Genomic DNA, 25,213 nt, shown 5'->3' on the forward strand with positions numbered 1-25,213 from the left:
AGGCAATTTCACTCCAAATAAGGAATGAAGGAGTATCTTGAAAGTTGTCCAGCTGACATCAAAGGCATTTATTTCCCAGATCCCTGTCTTAGCCATCTGGTAAATAACTTTCTCCAAGGCTGAGATTCTTAAATTTTTGAGCTATAGTTACCTTTGGCTATCTGGAGTCTATGGAGCCCTTCTCAGAATAATTATTTTAAATGCATAAAATATATAGGATTACAAAAGGCAGCCAATTAAATTCAAGCATACAGTTTCATTCCCAGGTTAAGAACCCTTGCTCTAAGGAAAAATGTTTAAGTCTAGTATAAAGCTAGAATTCTATGGTCACCTATAACCCATTCATCCTGCACTGACTTATTAAGGGTGTTAGCTGCTAGAATTAAAGCCGCCAAACTAAAGATAGACAGACTAAACAGTGCTTCTAAGGGGAAGGATCAGATGAAATGTCTACGCTGTAGACACTTTAACCCCTAAGGTGTCACAGGATATAGAATTTATAGGGGACAGAGAAACAAGTAGCAGAGAGACAACATAAAGGAGACTTCTAGTAAAAAAGACTAGGCCTGCATGATAATGAGAGATCATTGAATACTCACCAGATAGGCAAACTTTAAGGAGATTGGCTCTGCCAATGATTAACAAGAAAGTGTATCAACAGGAACTTTTACACACTGCCAATGGGAGTATAAATTGGTGCAAAGACTAAGCTGTATTCCTTTCCAACATTTGCATGACCCAGGGGAACTACTCCTGGCTCTATACCCTAGAGCCGCGGTTTGCCGCTCTGTTGACTAATGAGTTTGCTGACCACTGGGATAGGGGCTTAATCACAAGGAACAACAACAGCCTGTAATTATTGGAATCGAGAGTCTAGGTCAGTGGTTGGCAAACTCATTAGTTAACAGAGTGGCAAACCGCGGCTCGTGAGCCGCATGTAGCTCGCGAGCCGCAGTTTGCCGACCACTGCCCTAGAGAAACTCTTCTATGTGTATACTAGGAGACTATGCAAGAATGTTCATAATTCATAACTATAAAAACAGCAAATATGCCAAATACCTATATATATATAAAAGTCTAAGTGACCATTACGACTGAATGATCGGAACAACTGGTCAACCAGTCACTATGATGCACACTGACCACCAGGAGGCAGCTCCTGTGTTGAGTGTCTACCCCCTGATGGTCAGTGCGCTCCCACAGCCAAACTCCCACAGCCAGCCATCCCCCTGGCTGGCCAATCTCCCATGGTCCCTCCCCTCGTCCCTGCCCCCGGTCGGCAGGCCCCAACTGGCCTGGCCCCGAATGGGTCCTGATCGCTGGCCAGGCCTAGGGACCCCACCCATGCACGAATTTGTGAACTGGGCCTCTAGTTCACAACATAAAAACAGATAAGTATGTTATGCTATAATCACACAATAAACTAACTGTAGCTACACACAACATGGATGGGTTGAGAAACAATGCTAGTAAAGAAAGCACTATTTTCAGCATGACGCCATTTTTATGAAAATCAAGAACAGAGCAAAACAGTATATTGTTTAGGGATACACATATGAAGACTTTTTTTTAATAAAGGAGCGACAACTCAGGAGAGTAGTCATCTCTAAGGTGTGAGACAGGGATATGACAGGGAGAGACGCAGGTGGGATTCAATGGTACTCATCTTAAGAATGATGGTAGGTTCAGGGCTTCATATTTTATGCTTCATAACATGCATACAACATTGTGTAAGTTTTGTATGCATTAAGATTATATAAAAAAGGAAGACCAGACCTAAAGGCAAAAGGTTCGGGAAAGCATTAAAAGAAGTTCCACATAGCAAACCTGAGAAGAACTGACAATTTTTAAACAGGTGATATATAGTTTGGGGCAATCCACCAAACTAGCTCTAAGCCACATAGTTCCTCAGAGGGACAGGACTATATCAGATACACTACATGTCCTAATAAAACTTACAAAGTTTCACACTGAAATGTTAGCTCTCTGGAAGAAAAGTGGAAAGGTTCAGATGAGATTACCAAGAGGATGCAGGCTTGCTCCATCTTGAGGAAACTTGAAGGAAGATTTTGGCAAAGAAACTAAATAAACACCCAGAAATAATCTGAATGATGACCTTCTTGGAATAAGCACCCAACTCTATTAAGGTAGCCATCAGAAGGGTCACTTGGACTCACCTGTGTTGTAACTTTGTAGGCTACATAGGCGTTCATACCATCCCCTGTGGGAGAACAAGAAAGCAATAGAGGATTATTCTGTAAACCAAAGCAGTGCTAACCTTGTTAACCTTTAACCAGGAATCATAAGCTACAGGAGCCCTGTATAAGAAGGGAAACTTGTTTCATATGCAAGCTTTGTTGTATACTATCCTAAATTCAATTCCTACTTTGCCTCTGGGCCTTCATGCATTTCATGGCCCATGGATGCTGGCTGGGCCCCAGTTTGAGTTAGACCAGAGTCAGTCCCCTGTTCAAAGCCAGGCTCCATTTATGCCCTCCACAAAGCAGCACTGGATACTGACAATCCATCAGTTGTTATCATGCCAATATTTGGGCTGGTTGCACACATCTGTCTAAAACCAAACAATTCTCTTGCTGTATAAAACAGGAGGAGGCAAAGGAAGCAACTGATGTAAAAGGAAACAAGTAGTTCTACCCTAAGCTAGCTCTGGGCTTGGTTTGCTCTTTCAGAAATACTGTCACGGCCCCCTCCATTGGTGCTGGGGGACATTGACCTCTCTCATCTAACATGTTCACCCAGAGCAAAGGGCCTGGCCGGAAGAGACTTCAGTTGCCTGATGTCATACAAATCTCTCTTTCCTGGAGGAATTGTTTTTCTGAAACAGCCTTTGACTGTTAAATAATTTGGGATTCAAGCAATTGTTTTTCTCTTTATTAGTGTCCTGACCTACGCCACTGAGGGACATAAAGGCACCATTGACTCCCTGAGCACTGAAAAGACATACGCTGGACTGTAGACAGATACAGCTCTGATGCTTGGGGCTAGACTCTGGTGTTTGGTGTTGATTTTGTTCCTTTCCTCCCCACCCCTTGATTTTCCTCCACACCAAACAGGAAACCCAGGTCAACAATTACTACTTGCTTAACCTTCTGAACTGGTTGTGGGGTAAGGGCCCAGGGGAAGAAGGTGCAGTACTGGATCAGCAGGGTCACAACTTGGTTTCAGTGAGATGGCTGGGAAAGTACACAAAGAAGCTGTATACCTATATAGGAATAGAGGACTTGCCTTCTCTATCTTGCCAGCCCCTAATAAGAGTATGTATAAAATGGAAATCATATACTCAACTTTAAAAATTGCTTTATACTGATTATTGCTCTTAGTTCTCTTCTAAACCACTCATACTATATTGCCTAATATCACTAAGGATGCTTACCACTGATAAAAGGAAAAAGGTATCTAGATTTACTTTATAGAAAAAGTCTTAAAAATTTCATTCACAGCCAAAACCGGTTTGGCTCAGTGGATAGAGCGTCAGCCTGTGGACTGAAAGGTCCCAGGTTCGATTCTGGTCAAGGGCACATAACTTGGTTGCGGGCACATCCCCAGTAGGAGGTGTGCAAGAGGCAGCTGATTGATGTTTCTCTCTCATTGATGTTTCTAACTCTCTATCCCTCTTCCTTCCTCTCTGTAAAAAATCAATAAAATATATTTACAAAAAAATTTCATTCACAGTCTAGTAGTCATAGTCAAATATCCAAAAGGTCAATCCCATAATCTACTGCCTTAATTAAGAAAAGTCTAAGTGCACATATACAAAAAACACAGTAGCAGCCCTGGCCAGTTTGGCTCAGAGGATAGAGTGTCGGCCCATGGACTGAAGGGTCCGGGTTTCGATTCTGGTCAGGGGCACATATCTTGATTGGAGGCTCAATTCCTGGCTCTGGTTGGGGTGCATGTGAGAGGCAACCAATCTATGTGTCCCTCTCACATCAATGTTTTTCTCTTTGTCTCTCCCCCTCCCTTCCACTATTTCTAAAAATGGAAAAATATCCTCCGGTGAGGATTAACACACACACACACAAAAAAAACCCACAGTAGCAAAGCAGGATCTTCAGACACTTTGCCTACATATCATCTGCTCTCACTGAGGAAATGTGTGAGGAAAGAGAAATACTTGCATATACACAGAGAACTCACAAGATATAGAAATGGGCTAGCAATACAGTAGTTTTAAATTTGTTAATTTCCTAAATAATTTCAGAACGTTGAAGATGGCATATGCAAATTACCAAGACTTAAAAAAGCATGTCCTGATAGAAGTAGGATTCTAATTTTATTTAATGTATGTGGAAATGAGAACCTCATGTTGAATAAACAGCCCACACAAATAAAAGGTGTTCCAATAAGATCAGGCCTTGAAAATGAAAATGCTTTAAGCAGTTGGTTCTTGGCACCAACCTAAGGAGATGAAGACTTATCCTCAAAAGTGACTTGTATTTAAATAAATCTGATCCATGCTATGTTTAAAAAATGGGTTGAATTGTGTTCCCCTGAAAAAGATATAGTGAAAGTCCTAAATCCCAGTATCTCAGAATGTGACCTTATTTGGAAATAGGTCTTTATAGAATTAATCAAGTGAAAATAAGGTCCATAGGCTGGGCCCTAATTCTGTATGACTGGTGCCCTTAAAAAAAAGGGAAATTTGGACATAGAAACAGACACACATTAAGGGAAAATGATGTGAAAACACCCAGAAAGAATGCCATGTGACAACGAAGGCAGAGATTGGAGTAATGCATTCACTAGCCAAGGAATGTCTGAGGCTCCCAGATCAAGGAGAGAGGCATGGAACAGTCCTTCCCTGCAAAGGGAGAATGGCCTCACCAACTCCATGACTTTAGACTTTTGCCCTCCAGAACTCAGAGAATTTATTTCTATTGCTTTAAGTCACCCGTTTATCGTATTATGTTACAGAAACTCTAGGAAACTGATACACTCCCTTCCACTCCTGGTTCAAACATCAAAACTTTTAAATATTAAAACAATTAGTATTATTTACTCAAAATTTGTTTATCTTATTCTACCAAGTCTTTAAAGCAGCTAATAACTACCTTAAAACCAACGTGCTTATAGAATATTCATAAACATCAGAGAGGCAAGAGAGAATTCTAAATATGTAACCCCAAGTCCTGGTCCCGGGTTGGCCATGGATCACATTGTGACCTGACAGGAAAGCTACAATTGGTCTTGAATTTCCTCTGTTGTTGGAGAGTGAAGTGTGTAAGATGCTCATAAATATCTTACCAGTGCAACAGTCTAGGAAAAGTAAAACTCAACATTTTAACGACAAACTGTTTTGGTATAAAGTCTAACTAGATTTTATAAATTCCTGTTTCTAATTCAGCATAGACAGAAGGTTAGAAATTACATTTTTCCACTTAACTGGAGGTTAGGAGGATAAGGCTCTATATAGCATCTTCTGTAGGGATATACCTGGAACAAGGAAAGTTGAGGACTGTTGCTCTCTGCTCACTAATAGCTTTCATAAGCTTGGGACATGGAGAGGTTATTCTAAAAATCCAACTTCTGTCCAAGTTAAGTATTGTGTTTCTTGAAAATTTAATTTCAATTTGACCAAAATTCAACCTGATTCTTTTACTCTTTACCTAAAATAGATGCAGACCTCCCCACTTCATTAGGACATCAAGAGTACATGATAAATGGTCTGTAACAAGAATTCCAAACTGCTTGAGGGAAAAACAAATTCAGTATCCCCAAAGTATAGAACATGTGTCTTTTTGGGTGTTTAAATGGGATTTATGAACTCAAAAGGGAATAAAATGGTTTAATTAACTCTGTGGGAGAAGGAGATGTCTGGATTTTTAAAAAGGGATTCTAATAGTATTTGAAGTCTCTGATTTTTGTGCCTAAAGCCAAGAAAAACCTAAGTAAAGTACTGGGTAAATGACATTTCTGGCCTTAGAAGCATAGTAAGGAGTATAATTTTATAGGAAAGATAACAAGGAAGTACTTTACAATGGCTAGTTCAGTTCTGGACTTAACTATCTAGAAATAAGCTAAGTATACTTCCCACAGCCACATCCTAACATCACAAGGAGTCCCAAGTACACTTACCTATCTTCTCAGGATCAGTTATACCGACTGTCAAATCAAATTGGTCTTCCTGTTCTTCTTCCTCTAGCTTTTAAAGAGAAAACAATCATGAGACTTGATATAAAAAAGGCTATTAATTTTACCCTGTATTAATATTGAATCAATATAACATCAAGATTTATCCTTCTATGTATCAGTGTTCAGTTGTCCATTCCCAACAGTACCAATGAACCAACTTCCACAATTTTAAGTTGGGAGGCTGTTCAAACGTCTTTGTTATATCTATTATCTTAAAACCTTATTTTGATCATAATGAATAATTGCTAGGTTTTGGAGAGCTTGCCTCTGTCAGGCTAAGGAGGGAATGAAGAGACTATACTCTTGAATATGGGAGCTTCAGACACTAAATATTTACTCAGGGTTCATACTCAATTTCAGACTGGCAACATAGTTCTAAACACACACACACACACACACACGCACGCACACGCATGCATACATACACACACACAAATAGCATAGATTCTCACCTCCTCATAGCTTTGCTGGGGCTTAGAAGAATTTGTGGCTTCCTGTGGAGGAAGCGATATGAGTGTTTTGGCCGGCACCTTCTTCTGATTATTCTGTGCGCTGTCCAGTGATAGCTCCACTGTGGCATCTAAAAATAGTTAATATTTTACAATGAAGGTTAATAATGGGTCTTTAATGGTTAAACTTCAGTTCTATAGGCTGTGACAAGAATAAGAACAACCACTCGCAATACTCAGAGGTTCTCAGACTAAGAGAATAAGAATCATGAAATTTTTACATGTATAAAAGGGGAAGATGGTAAGGGAAGTATTCTTCTAGCACAAGCTTCTTAGAGCCACATCTCTCATTTCTAAATAGAACTACTTGGTTACCCGCTCTTACATAGAATTTAGGCAAGAACCAGTTGTCAAGTAAAAAGACTACACAGCCAAAGTAAGTGTGCCAATTTATTTTACTCTTAGGAACATTCCTTTAAAATCTTATATGGATCCTATTTATTCTTTTTAAAACACATATATGTTTTTATTGATTTTTTTAGAGAGAGAGGAAAGGAGAGGGGGAGAGAGAGAAACACACACGTGAGAGGAAAAACATCAACATGAGATAGGCTGCCTTCTGCATGCCCGCAACCCGAGCATGTGCCCTGACCAGGAATCCAAGTGGTGACCTTTTGGTGTATAGGATAATGCTCAACCAACTGAGTCACATCAGCCAGGGCCTATTTATTCTTGTTATAATTGTTGTAAAAGAAGAATAAGTTTGGTTACCTACATTATAAGCCGATATGATAGAAAAGGCACATATACTGACAGTAAAAAAAATGACATCAGAGGAAAAGTAAGAAAAACTATAAACTAGAAAAAATGGACCCAATATACAAACATCGTAATACCTATGAAAAGGACTATTTGCCACACCTGATGATGGTACTGTTGCTTTAGCACATTAAAAAAAATTTGATTTCAGAGAAAAGAAGGGAGAGGGAGAGAGATAGAAACATCAATGATGAGAGAGAATCATTGATTGGCTGCCACCTGCACGCCCCTACTGGGGATTGAGCCTGCAATCCCGGGCATGTGCCCTGACCAGAATCAAACCCTGACCTCCTGGTTCAACCATGAGCCACACGGCCAGGCATTTTTAGCACAATTTAAGAATTGTTCACAATTATAGTTATAGATCACCTTGCAAAGGTTAAGTTATGTTTAATATATGTGGTCCAAGGAGGATAAAAAGATGTATAATATCTAAAAGATGTGTAATATCTAGAGGCCTGAGCATGAAATTTGTTCAAGGGGCTCAGCCCTTGCAGCTGCAGTGGCTGCCTCAGCTTAGTCTGGAAGGTCGTCTGGTCTAATTAGCATATTACACTTTTACTATTATTGATCTTTCTAATCAAAACAGTTTTACAAAATAGTGCTTAAGAGCTGCCTTTGTCTATCCGGGAAATTTCTGTTGAGCAGAACAACTCATTCTCTAAGTGACCTAGAGAGGATTCTTTTAAAAGAGCATTATGCACCATTTTTAGGCATCACAATTTTATAGGCAATTAAAAAAAAAAGCAATTTCAACTCAGAGCAATGGAGCTAGCAGTTCAAAATCTAAACAGCTCAGATTTTTTTTCTTTTTAATAAAAAACAAAGTAAATATCCATTTGGGTTTGGCTTGATCACTAGGTATTCAATTTTAGCCCTTAGGGAATTCAAAGAAAGTGGTTTCTTTTTCTTTTCTAGACTTTCATTTGGAGCTAAAATGAAACCAGAGACAGGGGTCTATAAGACGTAACCAAATACTAGATCAATGTCCTAATCATGAAATGTGAATCATGTCTACAAATAAGGTGGTCACACTGTTGGAATCCAGTCCCTATCAAGAAAAGAGTGGTAACATAATCTGACGCTGTGGGAGTATAAAACAAAAAAGTATATGTAAGAAGTTAGGATTCTTTGAAACAAGCACCAGCTAGTATGTTTAAGATATTCACATCATGCAGGCCCCACACAAATAATTAAGTTAACAAATGTGTTTGGAAATGAAACAGGAGGTGCTTCTTATTTAAAACCCTTGGCTTATTGGAGTGCTACTAAGAGCTCTTTGAAGAGCTGTGGCATTTCTATTGAAATTCATGTGACAAAGATATCAAAACTTACACGCTTTTTTCTCTATATTCTTTCTCTTTTTTTGTTTGTTTGTTTTGTTAATTCTCACCCAAGAATATTTCTTCCATTGATTTTTTTTTAGAGAGAGTGGAAGGGAGGGGGAAGAAACAGAGAAAGAGAGAAACATCGATGTGGGAGAGACACATCCATTGGTTGCCTCCCACACATATTGGGTCCTGGGGATCAAGCCTGCAACTGAGATATGTGCCCTTGACCAGAATCAAACCTGAGACAGTTCAGTCCGAAGGCCAACACTCTAACCACTGAGCCAAACTGGCTAGGGTTCCCCCCTGTACTCTTGATAAGAGTGATGGAAAAGCCTTTGGCTACATCACAGATACTCTGATCATCACTAATCATGTAGAAAATATATAATAATTTAAATTTCCAGTGAATATCTAAAACATCTTGAGAAGTTACTCAAGTCCTAAAACTAAATGTCTCACTGTTCAGATTATTACAGTTGTTCCTCTTTTTTCCCCTCAGAGCTCCCCTCCACCCGGTTGCCACCTTACCCTCTGCCCTTACTCCCCCCAAAACTGTCCTCATCCACAGGTGTATGATTTTTGTCCAGTCTCTTCCTGCACCCCCGACACCCCTTTCCCCCCGAGAATTGTCAGTCCACTCCCTTTCTATGCCCCTGATTCTATTATATTCACCAGTTTATTCTGTTCATCAGATTGTTTATTCACTTGATTTTTAGATTCACTTGTTGATAGATATGTATTTGTTGTTCATAATTTTTATCTTTACCTTTTTCTTCTTCCTCTTCTTAAAGAATACCTTTCAGCATTTCATATAATACTGGTTTGGCGGTGATGAACTCCTTTAGCTTTTTCTTATCTGTGAAGCTCTTTATCTGACCTTCAATTCTGAATGATAGATTTGCTGGGTAGAGTAATCTTGGTTGTAGGTTCTTGCTATTCATCACTTTGAATATTTCTTGCCATTCCCCTCTGGCCTGCATAGTTTCTGTTGAGAAATCAGCTGACAATCATATGGGTGCTCCCTTGTAGGTAATTAACTGTTTTTCTCTTGCGGTTTTAATTCTCTGTCTTTTGCTCTTGGCATTTTAATTATGATGTGTCTTGGTGTGGTCCTCTTTGGATTCCTTTTGTTTGGGGTTCTGTGTGCTTCCTGGACTTGTAAGTCTATTTCTTTCACCAGGTGGGGGAAGTTTTCAGTCATTATTTCTTTAAATAGGTTTTCAGTATCTTGCTCTCTCTCTTTTTCTGGCACCCCCATAATTCTGATATTAGTACGCTTGAAGTTGTCCCAGAGGCTCCTTACACTATCTTCATATTTTTGGATTCTTTTTGCTTTTCCGGTTGAGTGTTTTTTGCTTCTTTGTATTTCAAATCTTTGACTTGATTCTTGGGATCCTCTAGTCTGCTGTTGGATCTCTGTATATTATTTTTTATTTCAGTCAGTGTATGCTTAATTTCTAGTTGGTCCTTTTTCATATCCTCGAGGGTCTCGCTAAATTTATCGGCCTTTTCTAGAAAATTCTTGAAAAACCTTATAACCGTGGTTTTGAACTCTATATCCAGTAGTTTGCTTTCCTCAATTTCTTTCATTTGTGACCTGTTTCTTTGTCTCCGCATTTTGGCTGCTTCCCTGAGTTGATAGAGTGGCTTTGTGTGCTAGGTGTCCTACAGGGCCCAGTGGCTCAGCCTTCCCAGTTACCTGAGGTGGACACGCTTGGTGCACCCCTTTGTGGGCTGTGTGCACAGTCTTGTTGTAGTTAAGCCTTGATGGTTGTTGGTATCACTGGGAGGAAATGACCTCCAGGCCAATTGGCTGTGAGGATCAGCTGTGTCTGTGCTGGGAGAACTTCTGTGCTGGAGACACCCTTATGAGAGAAGACTTGCTTTAGTGAGGCTTTGGTGCTCACTGAGTCTGCCCCCTGAATGTGTCCCTTATGGATCTGAGGAGTTGTAATCTGGATGGTCCCACTCGGACCCCTGGGTACACTGGCTCTTGGATTTCCAAAGAGGTGCTAATTTAGCCTCTGCCTGAGGCCACCCAGCAGGAGCTATGGAGAGATCTGCAGACTCCTCTTCTTTGTTTGGGTTTTGGAGGTGCCCAGATGAGGCCCAGCTGTGAAGCAATGCAAGATGCTGTAGGGCCTTGGGCCTTCTTTTGGATGTTCTGGGTCTCACTGACTCAGCTGCAGTTTGTTAGGTAAGTTTAGATTTTAAAGGACCATGCCATTCATATGCAAAAGCCTCTGCGCTCAGCTTGGATGGGGCGGAGTCTCAGGGCAGAACAAACAGCAATGGCTTCGTGGGGTGGGATCTCAGGGCAGAGCAAACAGCAATGGCTTCCCATCAGCCCTGCCCTAAGAGGCCCCTGGGTCTCAGTGTCCCGCGGTAATCGCTGCAAGCACCTCTGAGAGAAAGCCGCCCTCGAGTTTTGCCCACTGCCAGACAGTCCAGTTTCTCCCTGTATGAGTCTGGTCCCCAGAGTCTCACCCGGAACTGGAGTTCAGAGCAGTCGGGAGCTTTTGTCTCCCTCCCGCTTGAGAAAGCCAGTCTCCGTGCGTGCGCCTCCGTACCTCTGCCTTCCGCAGCTCCTGTGAGTCTCAGTGTGCTTTTCTCTTTCCTTCTAGTTGTAGAATTTCCACTCAGCCAGCCTTCCTGTGGTGCTGGATGATGTCTGTTTTGTCTTTTAGTTGTAGTTTTGAAATTGTTGTGCGAGGCAGCAGTTTAGGTATTTACCTATGCCGACATTTTGGTTTCTCCTGATTTCTCTTTTGAAAAGTTTTTATCTTTCCCTTCCTACTTCCATCACCTTAGTTTTGTCATTTCATTCTTGAACTGATTTGTGAATACCTTCTGAAGTTTCCAATCTTTGTCCACTACAATCCATGGCCCGGTGCATGAAATTCGTGCACATTAAAAGGGAATTAATTAGAGGAAATATTTTAATATTGCTATTTGCTCTTTCTGTATAACAGAAGTGTCAGAGATTAAAGAAAATTAGTAAAATGTATATGAAAATCTTCCTCCTGTCAGAGTCTGGGGCACGCTGCGGGACCCAGAGTCAAGTCCCCACCCACTCGCGCGTGCCTCGAAATCACGTGAGACCCTGACCCAGCCAGCCCCACCCCTGTCAAGCTCCCTAGAGGGGGGCTCAGCCTCAGGTCCCCCGGCCTGGCTAGGCGGGGGGCGCAGCCTCAGGTCCCTGGCCCTGGCATGATGACCGTTTGCATATTAGCTCTTTATCATATAGGATTATATAGGATTCCACCAGATCAATCTTCCTAAAAATTATGTTGCCCAAATTCAACATTGCCAATGGCTCTTAATTGGCCCTAGGATGAAAATTCAACAGCTTCAAGATTAAGAAATCCCCATTCTATACCAGTGTTTTTCAAACCACAGATTGTGTCTCATTTGGTGAATTGTGAAATCGATTCAATGGGTTGTGAATGTCATTAAGAGAAATAATAAAAAATTTCAGATTGTATTGAAAGTTGTAAGGGAAAGTAATTTAATAAAACTTGTTTCAGATTTATATCTATCTATATTATAAAAACCCAGTGGCCCTAACGCTGTAATGACCAAAGAGCGGTCACCAGGAGGCTGTGTGCGTGGCAAGGCACTAGTGGGTAAGTGGGGCTGTGTGTGCGGCGAGGTGCGCACAGGTAGGCGGGGACTTGACTCTGGGTCTCGCAGTGCGGCGGGACTTGGGGGAGTCCCGTGGCGCAGCAGGGTCTGGGGTCCCAGGTCTTGCATGATTTCCCATGGGTCTGGGTCTCACGTGATTTCGTGCGCTGGGTCACTAGTATATATACAAAAGCCTAAGCGACCGTTATGACAACTCAACTGGTCACTATGACACACACTGACCACCAGGGGGCAGATGCTCAACACAGGAGCTGCCCCCTGGTGGTCAGTGCACTCCCACAGCCAACCTCCCACGGCTGGCCAACCTCCCGCAGTCCCTCCCCCCACAAGGCTGGCCCCAATCAGCCCCGATCGGGACTGGGAGAGATGGCCCCAATCATCTCTAGTAAGTATATGTGTAATGTGTATGTGTATGTGTGTGTGTGTGTGTGTGTGTATACATATTTTTAAAAATATATTTTTATTGATTTCAGAGAGGAAGGGAGAAAGAGAGACAGAAGCATCAATAATCAGAGAGAACCACTGATTGGCTGCCTCCAGAATGCCCCTCACTGGGGACTGAGCCCACAACCAGGGCATGTCCCCTGACAGCGAATCGAACTGTGACCCCCTGGTTCATAGGTCAATGCTCAACCACTGTGCCATGCCAGCTGGGCAGTACATATATATTTTGTATGATGACAATAAAATATATTTCTTACTATAAGTCTTGGTCATAAAAGTCTAAAGCCACTGCTTTAGTCTGATCTCCAACCTCTCTGAGCTCCCATGCCTCAGTATGTCTATCATTCTTCTGGTCACATTTATATTACTGTTTAATAGTTTGTCTAACGTTCTTAAGTAACTATATATTTATGTTTTATTCTCTAAACCTGTAATAATCTTGATGGCAGGGACTGTATTTTATATATTTTGAATCCTTCACAATCCTAGTTAAGCTGCCAATATGTAGATGTATTTTTTCTTAGAGGAAGGGGGGAAGGTTACTTTAACTCAGTAATTTAAAAGATCCCTAGTACAAGTGTTGAGTCCATACTTGCCTGCAAAGAGATCCTGTGGCTCTTGATCTTGTTCCTCATGGATTCCATTTTCTTTGGAGCCACTGCTGATAGGAAAGGAAGTAATTCTCTTTGGATACTGAGGGTTACTCTAAAAAAATAAAAGAGAGAGATACTGTGAATAAGACAGTACAATTAAAAATAAACCTATAAAGTGACTTCTGTGGGTTTTTTTTTTAGCAGAATATTTATTCTGGCCCTGGATGGGTAAATCAATTGATTAGAGCATTGTCCTGATATGCCAAGGTTGCAGGTTTGATGCCTGGTCAGGGCACATACAAGAATCAACCAATCCTATACAATAAAAGCCTAATATGCAAATTGTCCCCTTGGGCCATCTTTGGACCAGGAGTTCGACCACTTGCTATGACGTGCACTGACCACCAGGGGGTGGCGCAGAACATGGTGGGCATTGGCGACACGGCATTGGCAGCAGTGGAGGCACTGCCAGCCCCATTGGGCCCCAATGAGAGCGCGACCGTGGCGGGGTGGTGGAGCAGGTAAGCAAGCGGTACTAGGCCAAGTCAGGTGCGAGTGGGGGCCCAATCGCCCTGCCGATTGCCCTGCAGATGGCGACCAGTGGCGGCAGCGGGGTGTGGGGCCACTGCCCAGCTCCCAGGCACTGAGGGAGCCAGGCGGGGGGCCTGGCCCTGATGGATCGCCCTGCAGGCAGGATGGTGGAGCAGGTGAGGGGGCAGCACCAGGCCAAGGCAGGGTATCAGGCAGGGCTGCGGGGCTGCGAGGCTGGGGGTGAGAGCTGGGGCCCAATCTCCGCAGGCTACCCCGAGGGACCCCACCCATGCATGAATTTGTGCACCAGGCCTCTAGTGAATAAATAAGAGGAATAAGAAATTAATGTTTTTCTCTCAATATATAAAATAAATAAACATATATTTTTTAAATAAAAAAATGCAGCCTACAGACAGGTTCTGTGCCTTCAAGTCTGGGGATCATTATATTTAAAATTTTTTTTTGTTGTTGTTAATCCTCACCTGAGGATATTTTTCCAATCGATTTTTAGAGAGAGTGGAAGGGAGAGGGAGAGGCTGAGGGAAACATCGATGTGAGAGAGACACATCAATTGGTTGCCTCCTACACACACCCCGACCGGGGAACCTGCAACCAAGGTACACGCCCTTGACCGGAATCGAACCTGGGACCCTTCAGTCTGCAGGCTGACGCTCTACCCACTGAGCCAAACTGGCTAGGGCTGTTTTGTTTTGTTTTATATTTTTTTATTGATTTCAGACAGGAAGGGAGAGGGAGAGAGAGAAAGATCAATGATGAAAGAGAATCATTGACTGGCTGCCTCCTGCAAGCTCCCTACTGGGAATGGAGCCAGCAACCTGGGCACGTGTCCTGACTGGAATGAAACCTGGGAACCTTCAGTCCGCAGGCCAATGTTTTATCTACTGAGTCAAATCAACTAGAGCTCATTGGTTCTTTTTTTAAAAAAATTTAAATTTATTGGGGTGACACTGATTAATAAAATTATATAGGTTTCAAGTGTATAATTCAATGAAAGTGACTTTTAATTCATCCTTCAGTCACTCCTACAGTTATTTAGGAGAAGACAGGAGCACTAGTCAGCCAGTTCAATAAGCAGCAAACCAATATTAGTGGTGTAAGTGCTGCCCAAGTAATCACAGAGCTGAAACAAACTGATACATTTTAGAGTTAATTTCTAACACCATAACCTTGCTGAAATGCCCCACCCCAAAGCACATGATACTGATGTGGATATGTGTACACAGAGATAATTTTCAAAAGAACCTGTCCAAACGGATTTCTCCTTCTCAGTTGATGACCTTTATTCTTTCAAATGCTGATGGGGCACATTCTAGTGACAAGGACCCCACACTGGATTCCAGTATTTAAACTCTGATCCTGGATTACTTTGTTGTCTTGGCTAAACTGTTCATTGAAACCCAGTTGTGTGGGTATTATTGATCCCTATGGAGAGGCAAAAGAAGTTTTAACACTTTACACCTGATACTGTTGTTAAAATAACTTATCTTTTCATCCTTAACTTACATAGACACAATTTTCAACCATACCCATGTCAAAATAGGGGAATAAAAACCAGTCATGCTTAGCTTAGTGGGTACATAGTGAAAATACAGTCAGTCCATGGCCTTTATCAAAAGTTCAGTGATCAACCACAAACAAGTGTGGGGAGAGACCCAGACCAGTTACAGGAATAAACAAAGCTGGATTGTGCAGGACAGGAACAGAAAGCTGGGAATCTGGCTTCAAAAGCCATGGTGTGGTTTCGCACAGTTTTGAAGTCAGACCCTAAGGCTAAATCAGTTAAGACCTGACTTACAGAATCTTTTATGAAACATTTCCTTAACAAATCAGAGGGATTTAGTTCCTCAGAAACAGGCCAATTCTGACCCAAAAGAATAAAGTGAAATGATAGATCTATTGAGAACTCTGAATATGCCATGCAAACAGCTCCACCCCAATACTGGGACCACCCTTGGGGAAAGAAACTGTTACCAATATTTAATTTTATATTAGCAAACAATGTTTCTACTGGAATTTTTCCTGTGCGAATAAAATTTAATAAGCACTTAGTTGTATATGCTTAAAGTTACACCAACTGTCAAGAGACTTCTAGCTGCTTCTATCTTAAAAAGCAGAGACACAGACAACAAATAGAGCAAAAACAAAACCCACATTTCCCTTTTGCCTCACACACTGTCAATCACCTTCTTACATATACATTTCCTATAAATATTCTTGTGCTCTTGTACAGTAGAGGGATCTCATAAAAAGCCATCTGATGTTTTAAAAGTGGGGTGACATTGGCTAATAAAATATAGGTTTCAGGGGTACAATTCTATAATACATCATCTGTATATTGTATTGTGCATTCACCACACCAAGTTAAGTTTCCTTCCATCACCATTTATCCCCTTTACCCTCTCCTAAGCCCCCCACCACTTCCTTTCCCATCTGATTTCTTTTTAATTCAGTTCCCACTGATACCAGTCATCTGTAGATGGAAATCTAGGAGAGATTAAAACCCAAGATACATTAAGGATGAATATATTTAAACGTAAGTTACTAGTAGCTCACTAGGGACACTGAAGCAACAGAAGGGCACAGGTTGGAATTCAGCCATTTAAAAAAGCACCTAGAAGAACCCATTCCTGTGATATGGAGATGAACAAAGCCAGCTTTCTATTTCTGATTTACCATCTAAACTTGAAAGCTTAAAGACAAAGAACATTTTCTGGAGCCACGTGTCTATCACTGTACTAAGAAAAGACAGAACCAGATGGATGGAATATGCAATGACAACTAGAGCAGAATTATCTTTCTCCCTTCACCAGACCATCTTTGAGCCCAAACCAGGCGTCCTCAAACTACGGCCCACGGGCCACATGCGGCCCGCCGAGGCCATTTATCCGGCCCGCCGGGTGCCGCTGCCTGTCCTGCTTAGCAGCCGACTCGTCCCGGGCCCGTAGTGCGCATAGGAATTTGTTCATAGTTTTTTTTTAAAACTATAGTCCGGCCCTCCAACAGTCTGAGGGACAGTGAACTGGCCCCCTGTTTAAAAAGTTTGAGGACCCCTGGCCCAAACCATAGTTGCTTGACTAGAACTGTGATGAAAACAGACTTGGGCTCCCTTAATAGCTAGCTAACAACTACCCGTGAGAACAGAAAACTGCTCCTCAGATATCCTCTGGGACTCCATCCTAAAAACTCAGGATTGAGTTCTAGATAAAGTTTTAGGTAACTGAAGATAGATGGATTACTATATTTACTACCCTAAGCTTTCCTCTGTATATAGATTAGTTTCTTGGTTTCATTGATCTTTTGTATTATTATTAATTTTTTGTCTCTATGTAATTTATTTCTGCTCTGATCTTTATTATTTCCTTCCTTGTACTTACCCTGGGCTTTTCTTGTTGTTCTCTTTCTTATTTTTTAGGTTGTAGGGTTAGGTAGTTTATTAATAATTTTTGTTTTTTGAGGTAGGCGTGTCGTGTTATGAACTTCCCTCTCAGAATTGCTTTCGCTGTGTTGCATAGATTTTGGGTTGTTGTGTGTTCATTCTCATTTGTTTCTAGGAAGTTTTAATATTTCTTTCTTAATCTCATTGGTAGCCCGTTCATTGTTTAATAACATGCTATTTAGCCTCCAAATGTTTGAATGTTTTTGAGTGTTTTTATTGCAATTGATTTCTAATTTCATGTCACTGTAATCCAAGAAGCTTGACATGACTTCAATCTTCTTAAATTTGTAGAGACTTGTTTTGTGTCCTAACATGTGATTTATCTTTGAGAATGACCTATGCGCACTTTAGAAGAATGTATATTCTGTAGCTTTGGGGTGAAATGTTCTGTAAATGTCAGTTAATTTCATCTGATCCAGTGTGTCACTTGTTGATTTTTTAAAAACATGTATTTTTATTGACTTCAGAGAGGGAGGGAGAGAGAGAAATAGAAACATCAACGATGAGAGAGAATCACTGATTGGCTGCCTCCTGCACACTCCCTACTGGAGATAGAGCCTGCAACCCAGCATGTGCCTTGACCTCAATCACTGAGCCATGCTGGATGGGCCCTTGTTGATTTTTTATCTGGAAGATCTATCCAGTGGGGTGTTAAAGTTCCCTAGTATAACTGTATTTCTTTTGATCTCTCCCTTAAAGTCCTCCAGAAGTGTTTTTAAAAATATATTTAGGTGCTCCTATATTGGGTGCATATGTGTTTACCAGGGTTATATCCTCTTGTTGAATTGATCTCTTTTGAGAGGGAGATGTTTCTATCAGAAATCAGTAAAAATACATTAAAAAAAGAAACAAAACAAGTTTGTAGAGAATTTTTGTAAGAGTTTATTTGAGCTTTTTTTTTTTTTTCCCATTTCCATTTGCATGGAAAAAATTTTTTTTCCCATCCCTTCACTCTCATCCTGTGTGAGTCTTTGTTCTGAGAGGGGTCTCTTGTAGACAGCATATATTTGGGTCATGTTTTCATATCCATTCAGCTACCCCTGTATCTTTTGATTGGAGCATTAATCCATTTACATTTAAGGTTACTACTGATAGTACTTATTTATTTACATCATAATTAAAATGCCAAAAAATAAAAACGAAGAGCGTATCTTAAAGGCAGCAAGCAAACTGTTACCTATAAAGGGCTCCCATAAGGCTGTGAGCTGATTTTTCATCAGAAACTCTACAGGCCAGAAGGGAATGGCATGAAATATTCAAGGTACTAAAAAGCAAGGATCTGAAACCAGGATTACTATATCCAGCAAGGCTATCATTCAAAATAGATGGTGAAATAAAGAGCTTCCCGGAAACATACAAAAAAATAGCTAAAGGAGTTTGTCACCATCAAACCAGAATTGCAAGAAATGCTAAAGGAATTGCTATAATATAAGAAACAGAGAGAGCCCTAGCCGGTTTGGCTCAGTGGATAGAACGTCAGCCTGCGGACTGAAGGGTCCCAGGTTTGATTCCGGTCAAGGGCATGTACCTGGTTTGCAGGCTTGATCCCCAGTGGGGGGCATGCAGGAGGCAGCCAATCAATGATTGTCTCTCATCATTGATGTTTCTATCTCTCTCCCTCTCCCATCCTCTCTGAAATAAAAAAAAGAAAGAAATAGAGAAACATAGGCATAAAGAATTAAAATGGCATCTGAGCATTTTTTCATGTCATTAAGAGTTGTACAAAAATCTCCACTCTTAGTGACTTAACTCTCTATTGTATGAGTATACCACAAGCTAGTCATTATTTCCCTAAGGATGGATATTTAGATTGTTTCCAGGTTTTTTATCACTACAAATAGTGATGTGATATTCATATATATATATATTTCCTCGGGATAGATTCTTTTTATCTTTTTATTTTTTATTTTTTTAAATATATTTCTTTATTAACTTCAGAGAGGAAGGGAGAAGGAGAGAGAGATAGAAACATCAATGATGAAAGAGAATCATTGATTGGCTGCCTCCTGCACGCCACCCACTGGGGATCGAGCCCACAACTCAGGCATGTGCCCTTGGCCGGAATCGAACCTGGGACCCTTCGGTCTGCAGACTGATGTTCTATCTACTGAGCCAAGCCGGCTAGGGCTAGATTCTTTTTAAAAAATGTTTTTGTTAATTTTTAGAGAAAGAGGAAAGGAGAGGAAGAGAGAGATAGAAACATCAATGATGAGAGAGAATCATCGATCAGCTGCTTCCTGCACGTCCCCTACTGAGCACTGAGCCTGCAACCTGAGCTTGTGACCTGACTGGGAATCGAACCGTGACCTCTTGGTTCCTGGGTTGACGCTCAACCACTGAGCCATGCCAGCCGGGTGGGATAGACTCTTAAGTAGAATTACTGGACATAAAAATTTCAAAGGCTCTGCTAAGCTGCCTTTCAGAAAGAGTAGCACAAGCTTATATACCCCTCTCATCCCCCAGCAATGTACAAAAGTAGTGCATCTATAGCAACATTAAGCATTTTCTCTTTTTAAAAATCTTTGCCAGGTTTCCTCATGTTTACTAAAACATCTAAAACACCTCTGTGACTTATCCTGATGTCCTTTGCCCATTTTTCTAGGCAAAGTTAACTTTTCTTAGGTGTACACTTTTCTTACAAAAGTACATTAACCCTCTCTCTGGCATATTGTACAGTATCCCTCCCAAACTTGATCTCTGTTCACATTTGTTTTATATTTTACTTTGCTGATGTAAGAAACATCCAAACCTGCCTGGCTTTTCATTACCCAATAAATTCAGTTTAAAAAAACAGTTGATTACTTGGCCTGAAGCAATACTTATTTTTGTTTTACTAATGACTTCCTTCCCCACCCTCCTGCTATTACTACCCTTCCATTTTGCATAACTCCTGGGAGTACCTCTATTTACTAGATGGGATGCTTCCCGATTCATGAATCATTCAATAAACTCAATTAGATCTTTATGTTTACTGGGTTGAATTTTGCTTTTTAACAATCCTAAAGAAACAAGCTTAGTTTGTCCAATGCCAATCCAAATCAATGAACTGAAATTAAATTTGGTAAAATTATGAACAAAAAGGGGTGCTTTTTTGATGACATATGTGGGGAAGCACGTCTCAAATGCCCCTGAGAATAATAGTTTGCAGTTTCTTTTCATAAATTTGGAGTTGAAGAGAGAAGGTAAGGAAGATTATATGTAGGTCAGAGAAAGCAAGGTGGGAATTGGATTACAGATTGTTTCAAATTAGTTCAGATCCTTACTTTTCATTATCCCAGGAACCAAGAGGTGGGTCATGGTTCAATTCTCAGTCAAAAAATATATATATACTCCTATGTTCACTGCTAAGTGAAAGAAGTCAGTGGTTAATAAAATTACACAGGTTACAGGGTGCACAATTCTACAATACATCACCTGCCACCACTCCAAGTCAGTCTCCCTACATCACCAGTTATCCCCACTATATGCTCCTCCACCTCCCTCCACACTTCACCCCTACAATCACCATACTGTTGTCCATGTCCATGAGTTTTTTCTTTCTTTTTTATTCTTTTACTAGAGGCCCAGTGCATGAAATTCGTGCAGTGTGTGTGTGGGGGGGCCTGTCCCTCAGCCCGGCCTGCGCCCTCTCACAGTCTGGGAGCCCTCAGGGGATGTCCGACTGATGGCTTAGGCCCAGGAAGCGAGCCTAAGCTGTCAGTTGGACATCCTTAGCGCTGCCACAGAGGTGGGAGAGGCTCCTGCCACCACCTCTGTTCTTGCCAGCCATGAGCCTGGCTCAGGGCTTCTTCTGGCTGAGCGGCACTCCCCCTGGTGGTCAGTGTGTGACATAGTGACCGGTCATTCTGCCGTTCAGTTGATCTGCATATTAGCTTTTTATTATATAGGATTATATAGGATGCTCAGTCTCTCCACCCCCCCAACCCCCAAACACTAACTCAAAAAAATATATACCCCTATTTTCACTGCAGTGTTATTTAAACTAGCCAAGATATGGAAGCAACCCAATGCCCATCAATAGACAAGTGGATAAAAAGTAGTGGTACATACACAATAGAGTATTACTCGGCCATAAAAAAGAATGAAATCTTACCATTGTGATAGCATGGATGGACCTAGAGGGTATTATGTGAAGTGAAAGAAGTCAGAGAAAGACAAATATCATATGATCTCACTTATATGTGGAATCTAATGAACAAAATAAACAAATGAAACAGACTCATAGAGAATAGACTCATGGTTGCCAGAGGGGAGGGGAGTTGGGGGACTGGGTAAAAATGGTGAAGGGATTATTGTAAAATTTTAAAATTTTAGTTAGTTTACAAAATAGTCACGGGGATGTAAAATACAGCACAGTGAATATAGTCAAAAATACTGTAATAACTATTTACGGTGGTGGGTACTTGAAATATCAAGGGGATCATTTTATAAAGTACACTAGAGGCCTGATGCACAAAATTCGTGCAAGAGTAGGCCCTTGCAGCCCCAACTTCATCTGGAAGGTTGTCTGGAAGGTTGTTCCGATGTTCGGCTGTTCAGTCGATTTGCATATTACACTTTTATTATTATAAATGATTGTCTAACTACTATGCTGTACACCTGAAACTAATATAAAATAATATTGAATGTAAACTGTAACTGAAAAATAAAATTAATAATAAAAAAAGTCACATTTCTGGGAGAGGTCGAATTTGAAAATAAGCCTTGCTTTGCTGTTGTGAGGGATAATGACTCCATTTTTGAGTCTGTTATTTCTTCTTTAACAGGTTGAAAAGCATCAAGTCACAGTTGGCCTTTGAGGTATAATATTCTCAAGTTTTACCTAAAATCAGTTTCAAAAGAAGCTCAGCAGAACTATTTTCAGGAGTAAGAAGAAATGGGCCCCTATTGGTGGTACCCCACATTCACAGAGGAAGTAAGTCTTCCATGAGACTATACAGTCTATAATAATGACTTGTGTGGATGAAGAAGGAGTTTTATGGCAAGTAACCTCACAGGTGATCTGATCATAAATTCTTAACTGGGCAGGTAATGGTGGGTAGTCATGCCTCAGGCATGTAACTTTTTTAGTAAAAGGTTTATTTTTTAATCTTTGCCTTAAACAAGCCCTATCCATTTTTCTAGTGCATCTAGCTTAACTCACCTTTGAAATAAGCGTAAACACCCTCAAGAAAGCACATAATCTTGAAAACTATCCAATTCCAGCATTGCTTTCTCCCACCTTCAGATCATCTTCCTTACACTCCCTCTTTAATTTCAAATGTATAAAAAGCTGCAAATCAGCTGCCTCCTGCATAACCCACACTGGGGATCAAGCCCGCAACCCAGGCATGTGCCCTGACAGAGAATCAAACCATGACCTCCTGGTTCATAGGTCAACACTCAACCACTGATCCAAGCCGGCCAGGCAGTTTAAACAATTTTTATGTTGATACCTGTTGTCAAAATAAATACCCACATAGGCAATATAACAACACATTTCATATGCTATGTCTAAGATTAAAAGGCTCATTTTAAATCAGTATTAAGTATAATTTATATTAAAAAGCTAATTTTGAATCAACAGTTAAAATTTTAGGAAGGACTCATTTTGGGGGAAAGAAGGAAGCACAATGATTAATTGAAAGGCAAGATCAATACTAAAAATAAGCTTTACTTTATAATCCATATTTTAAAAACCTTTTAGTAGTCAATAAGTCACAACATTTACATGTATTTGAAGGAGGCTACTTTTCAAGCAACAGCTAAAATTATATTGTAATGAAAATGGTATGTCTGTGATGTACTAACAAAGCCAAAGCCTAGCCCTGCCTATTCCCTCTGCCCTCCCTACCTTTTTGTAAAATAAAGGAAGCATTCTTTCCATTAGTGATAGGATCCTAGGCTAGGATATCCAACACTTGCTGACTCCGTTTGACTGTTAATTCTAGCAGGTGGTTCCACTGATAAGCTGTTTAAAAAGTTCAAGTGCTTCTGTTCATAATTACAGAGCACATAGACAGCACAGTCCTAATTCTCAGAAAGGCACTAGAAAGATCTGCCATGAAGCAAGAGAGCACTTGTGTTAAGAGCAAACAGGTATTCCTTGCCAATTACCAGCCTTAAACCATGAGGCCCAGTCTACTAATGCAATTTTCTTAGCTCGGGGAAGGACAGACCTGGACTTGCTGTTCCTCAGAGCTGACATAGCCATTCAGTACTGAGAAGTCCTGTGATTCTGGGTAACTTCCCTTTAGGTTAACCAGTTGTGATTCGTCCTCCTGTTGTTCAACTGTTCCTTGCTCCATATAGAACCCTTGCATTATGTTCAAGGGACCTCAAAAGGGTAGTACTTTTAAAACTCAACTGCACAATAGGTCAAATCCATATTAAAAGCTAAGGTAACAATGCTTCTGGATCTGGAGAACTAGAGTACTCATTTTCTGATAGAATCCTGTATAATAAAAGGCTAATATGCAAATCGAACGAACGGTGGAATGACTGGTTGCTATGATGCACACTGACCACCAGGGGGCAGACTCTCAAAGCAGGAGCTGCCCTCTGGTGGTCAGTGTGCTCCCACAGAGGGAGCGCTGCTCAGCCAGAAATCGGGCTCACGGCTGGCAAGCACAGCGATCTTGCCTCTCCCGCCTCCGTGGCAGCGCTAAGGATGTTGGGACTGCCGGACTTCGTGCACCAGGCCTCTAGTATTAGCATAATTTAGTAAGGCAAGATGGATCTATGAAATTGTGTGATCATACTAATATATCAAGGCAAGGACAATTAGGGATAAATTAACCCCAGAAGCTATATCCAGATGATAACAGGTCAGTCAGGAAGTCTTTAAAAATTACCCTGGAAGACCTTGGCATGAAATACTGCTCCTTTTGCCATCTTTACTTCTAGGGAAAAATGAGTGAAATGGGACAGTGTATTAGGTTTCTATTGCTGCTGCAACAAATTATCACAAATTTAACAGATGATTAAAAAATGCAAATTTATTTCTTCTAGTTCTGGGGAAGTCAATATAGGTCTCATTGGGCTAAAATCAAGGTGTCATCAGATTGTGTTCCTTTCTGGAGGTTCTAAGGGAGAATCCATTTCCTTATTGGTTCTAGCTTTTAGAAGCTGCCCACATTTCTTGGTTTATGGCTCACTTCTATCTTCAAAGCCAACAACTTTGTATCTCTCTGTGCCTCCCCTCCCCCTCCACCAAAGGTAGACAGTTGTCTAGTGTAGTCACTCTCTAACTTCCATTTTTTAAAGGATCCTTGTGATTACACTGGACCCAGATAATTTCCCTACTTTAAGGGCAGCTGATTAGTAACCTTACTTCTGTCTTCAACCTTAACCCCCCTTTGCTTTGTAAACTAACTCATTCACAGGTCCTGGGATTAGGACATGGATATGTTGGGGAGGGGGCAATTATTTTGCCTATTAAAAGCAGTAACTCCTCTCCCACACCATGTTCCACAAAACAGCATAAACGCACTGCACTAAAAGCTTCTGTGCTTGGGACACCAAATATCTATTGGATTTTTGTTTGTTTTAATTTGTTTATTTATTGATTTTGAGAGAGGGAGGGAGAAAAAGAGAGAGAATATCAATTTGTTGTTCCACTTCCACTTAAATATGCATTCATTGGTTAATTCTTGTATGTGCCCTGACCCTGATCGGGGAACTGGCAAACTTGGTGGATTGGGACGATGCTCTAACAAACTGAGCTACCTGCCCAGGGTAGATTTGGGCATAGGTGCATCTTACTTTACAAACTGAGTAAATATCTGATTAACTCAAATGATTTCACAGTAT

The 25,213-nt window shown here is 40.9% G+C and overlaps 1 protein-coding gene across 1 annotated transcript in view; it reads right to left on the reverse strand.

Moving 5' to 3' along the window:
* The window catches only part of SNX1 (sorting nexin 1), a 43,731-nt gene that overhangs the window by 10,932 nt on the left and 7,586 nt on the right, over positions 1 to 25,213 (reverse strand). Inside the window, exons 2-5 of the mRNA XM_080659652.1 lie at positions 13,438 to 13,546; positions 6,606 to 6,733; positions 6,097 to 6,163; positions 2,178 to 2,221 (exon numbers count right to left, since the gene is read on the reverse strand). Of these exons, the coding sequence (XP_080515778.1) occupies positions 2,178 to 2,221; positions 6,097 to 6,163; positions 6,606 to 6,733; positions 13,438 to 13,546 (348 nt within the window). The remainder of the gene's footprint in view (positions 1 to 2,177; positions 2,222 to 6,096; positions 6,164 to 6,605; positions 6,734 to 13,437; positions 13,547 to 25,213) is intronic.

The sequence above is a fragment of the Plecotus auritus genome (assembly GCF_963455305.1).
Source record: "Plecotus auritus genome assembly, chromosome: 1".
NCBI classification, from domain to species: domain Eukaryota; kingdom Metazoa; phylum Chordata; class Mammalia; order Chiroptera; family Vespertilionidae; genus Plecotus; species Plecotus auritus.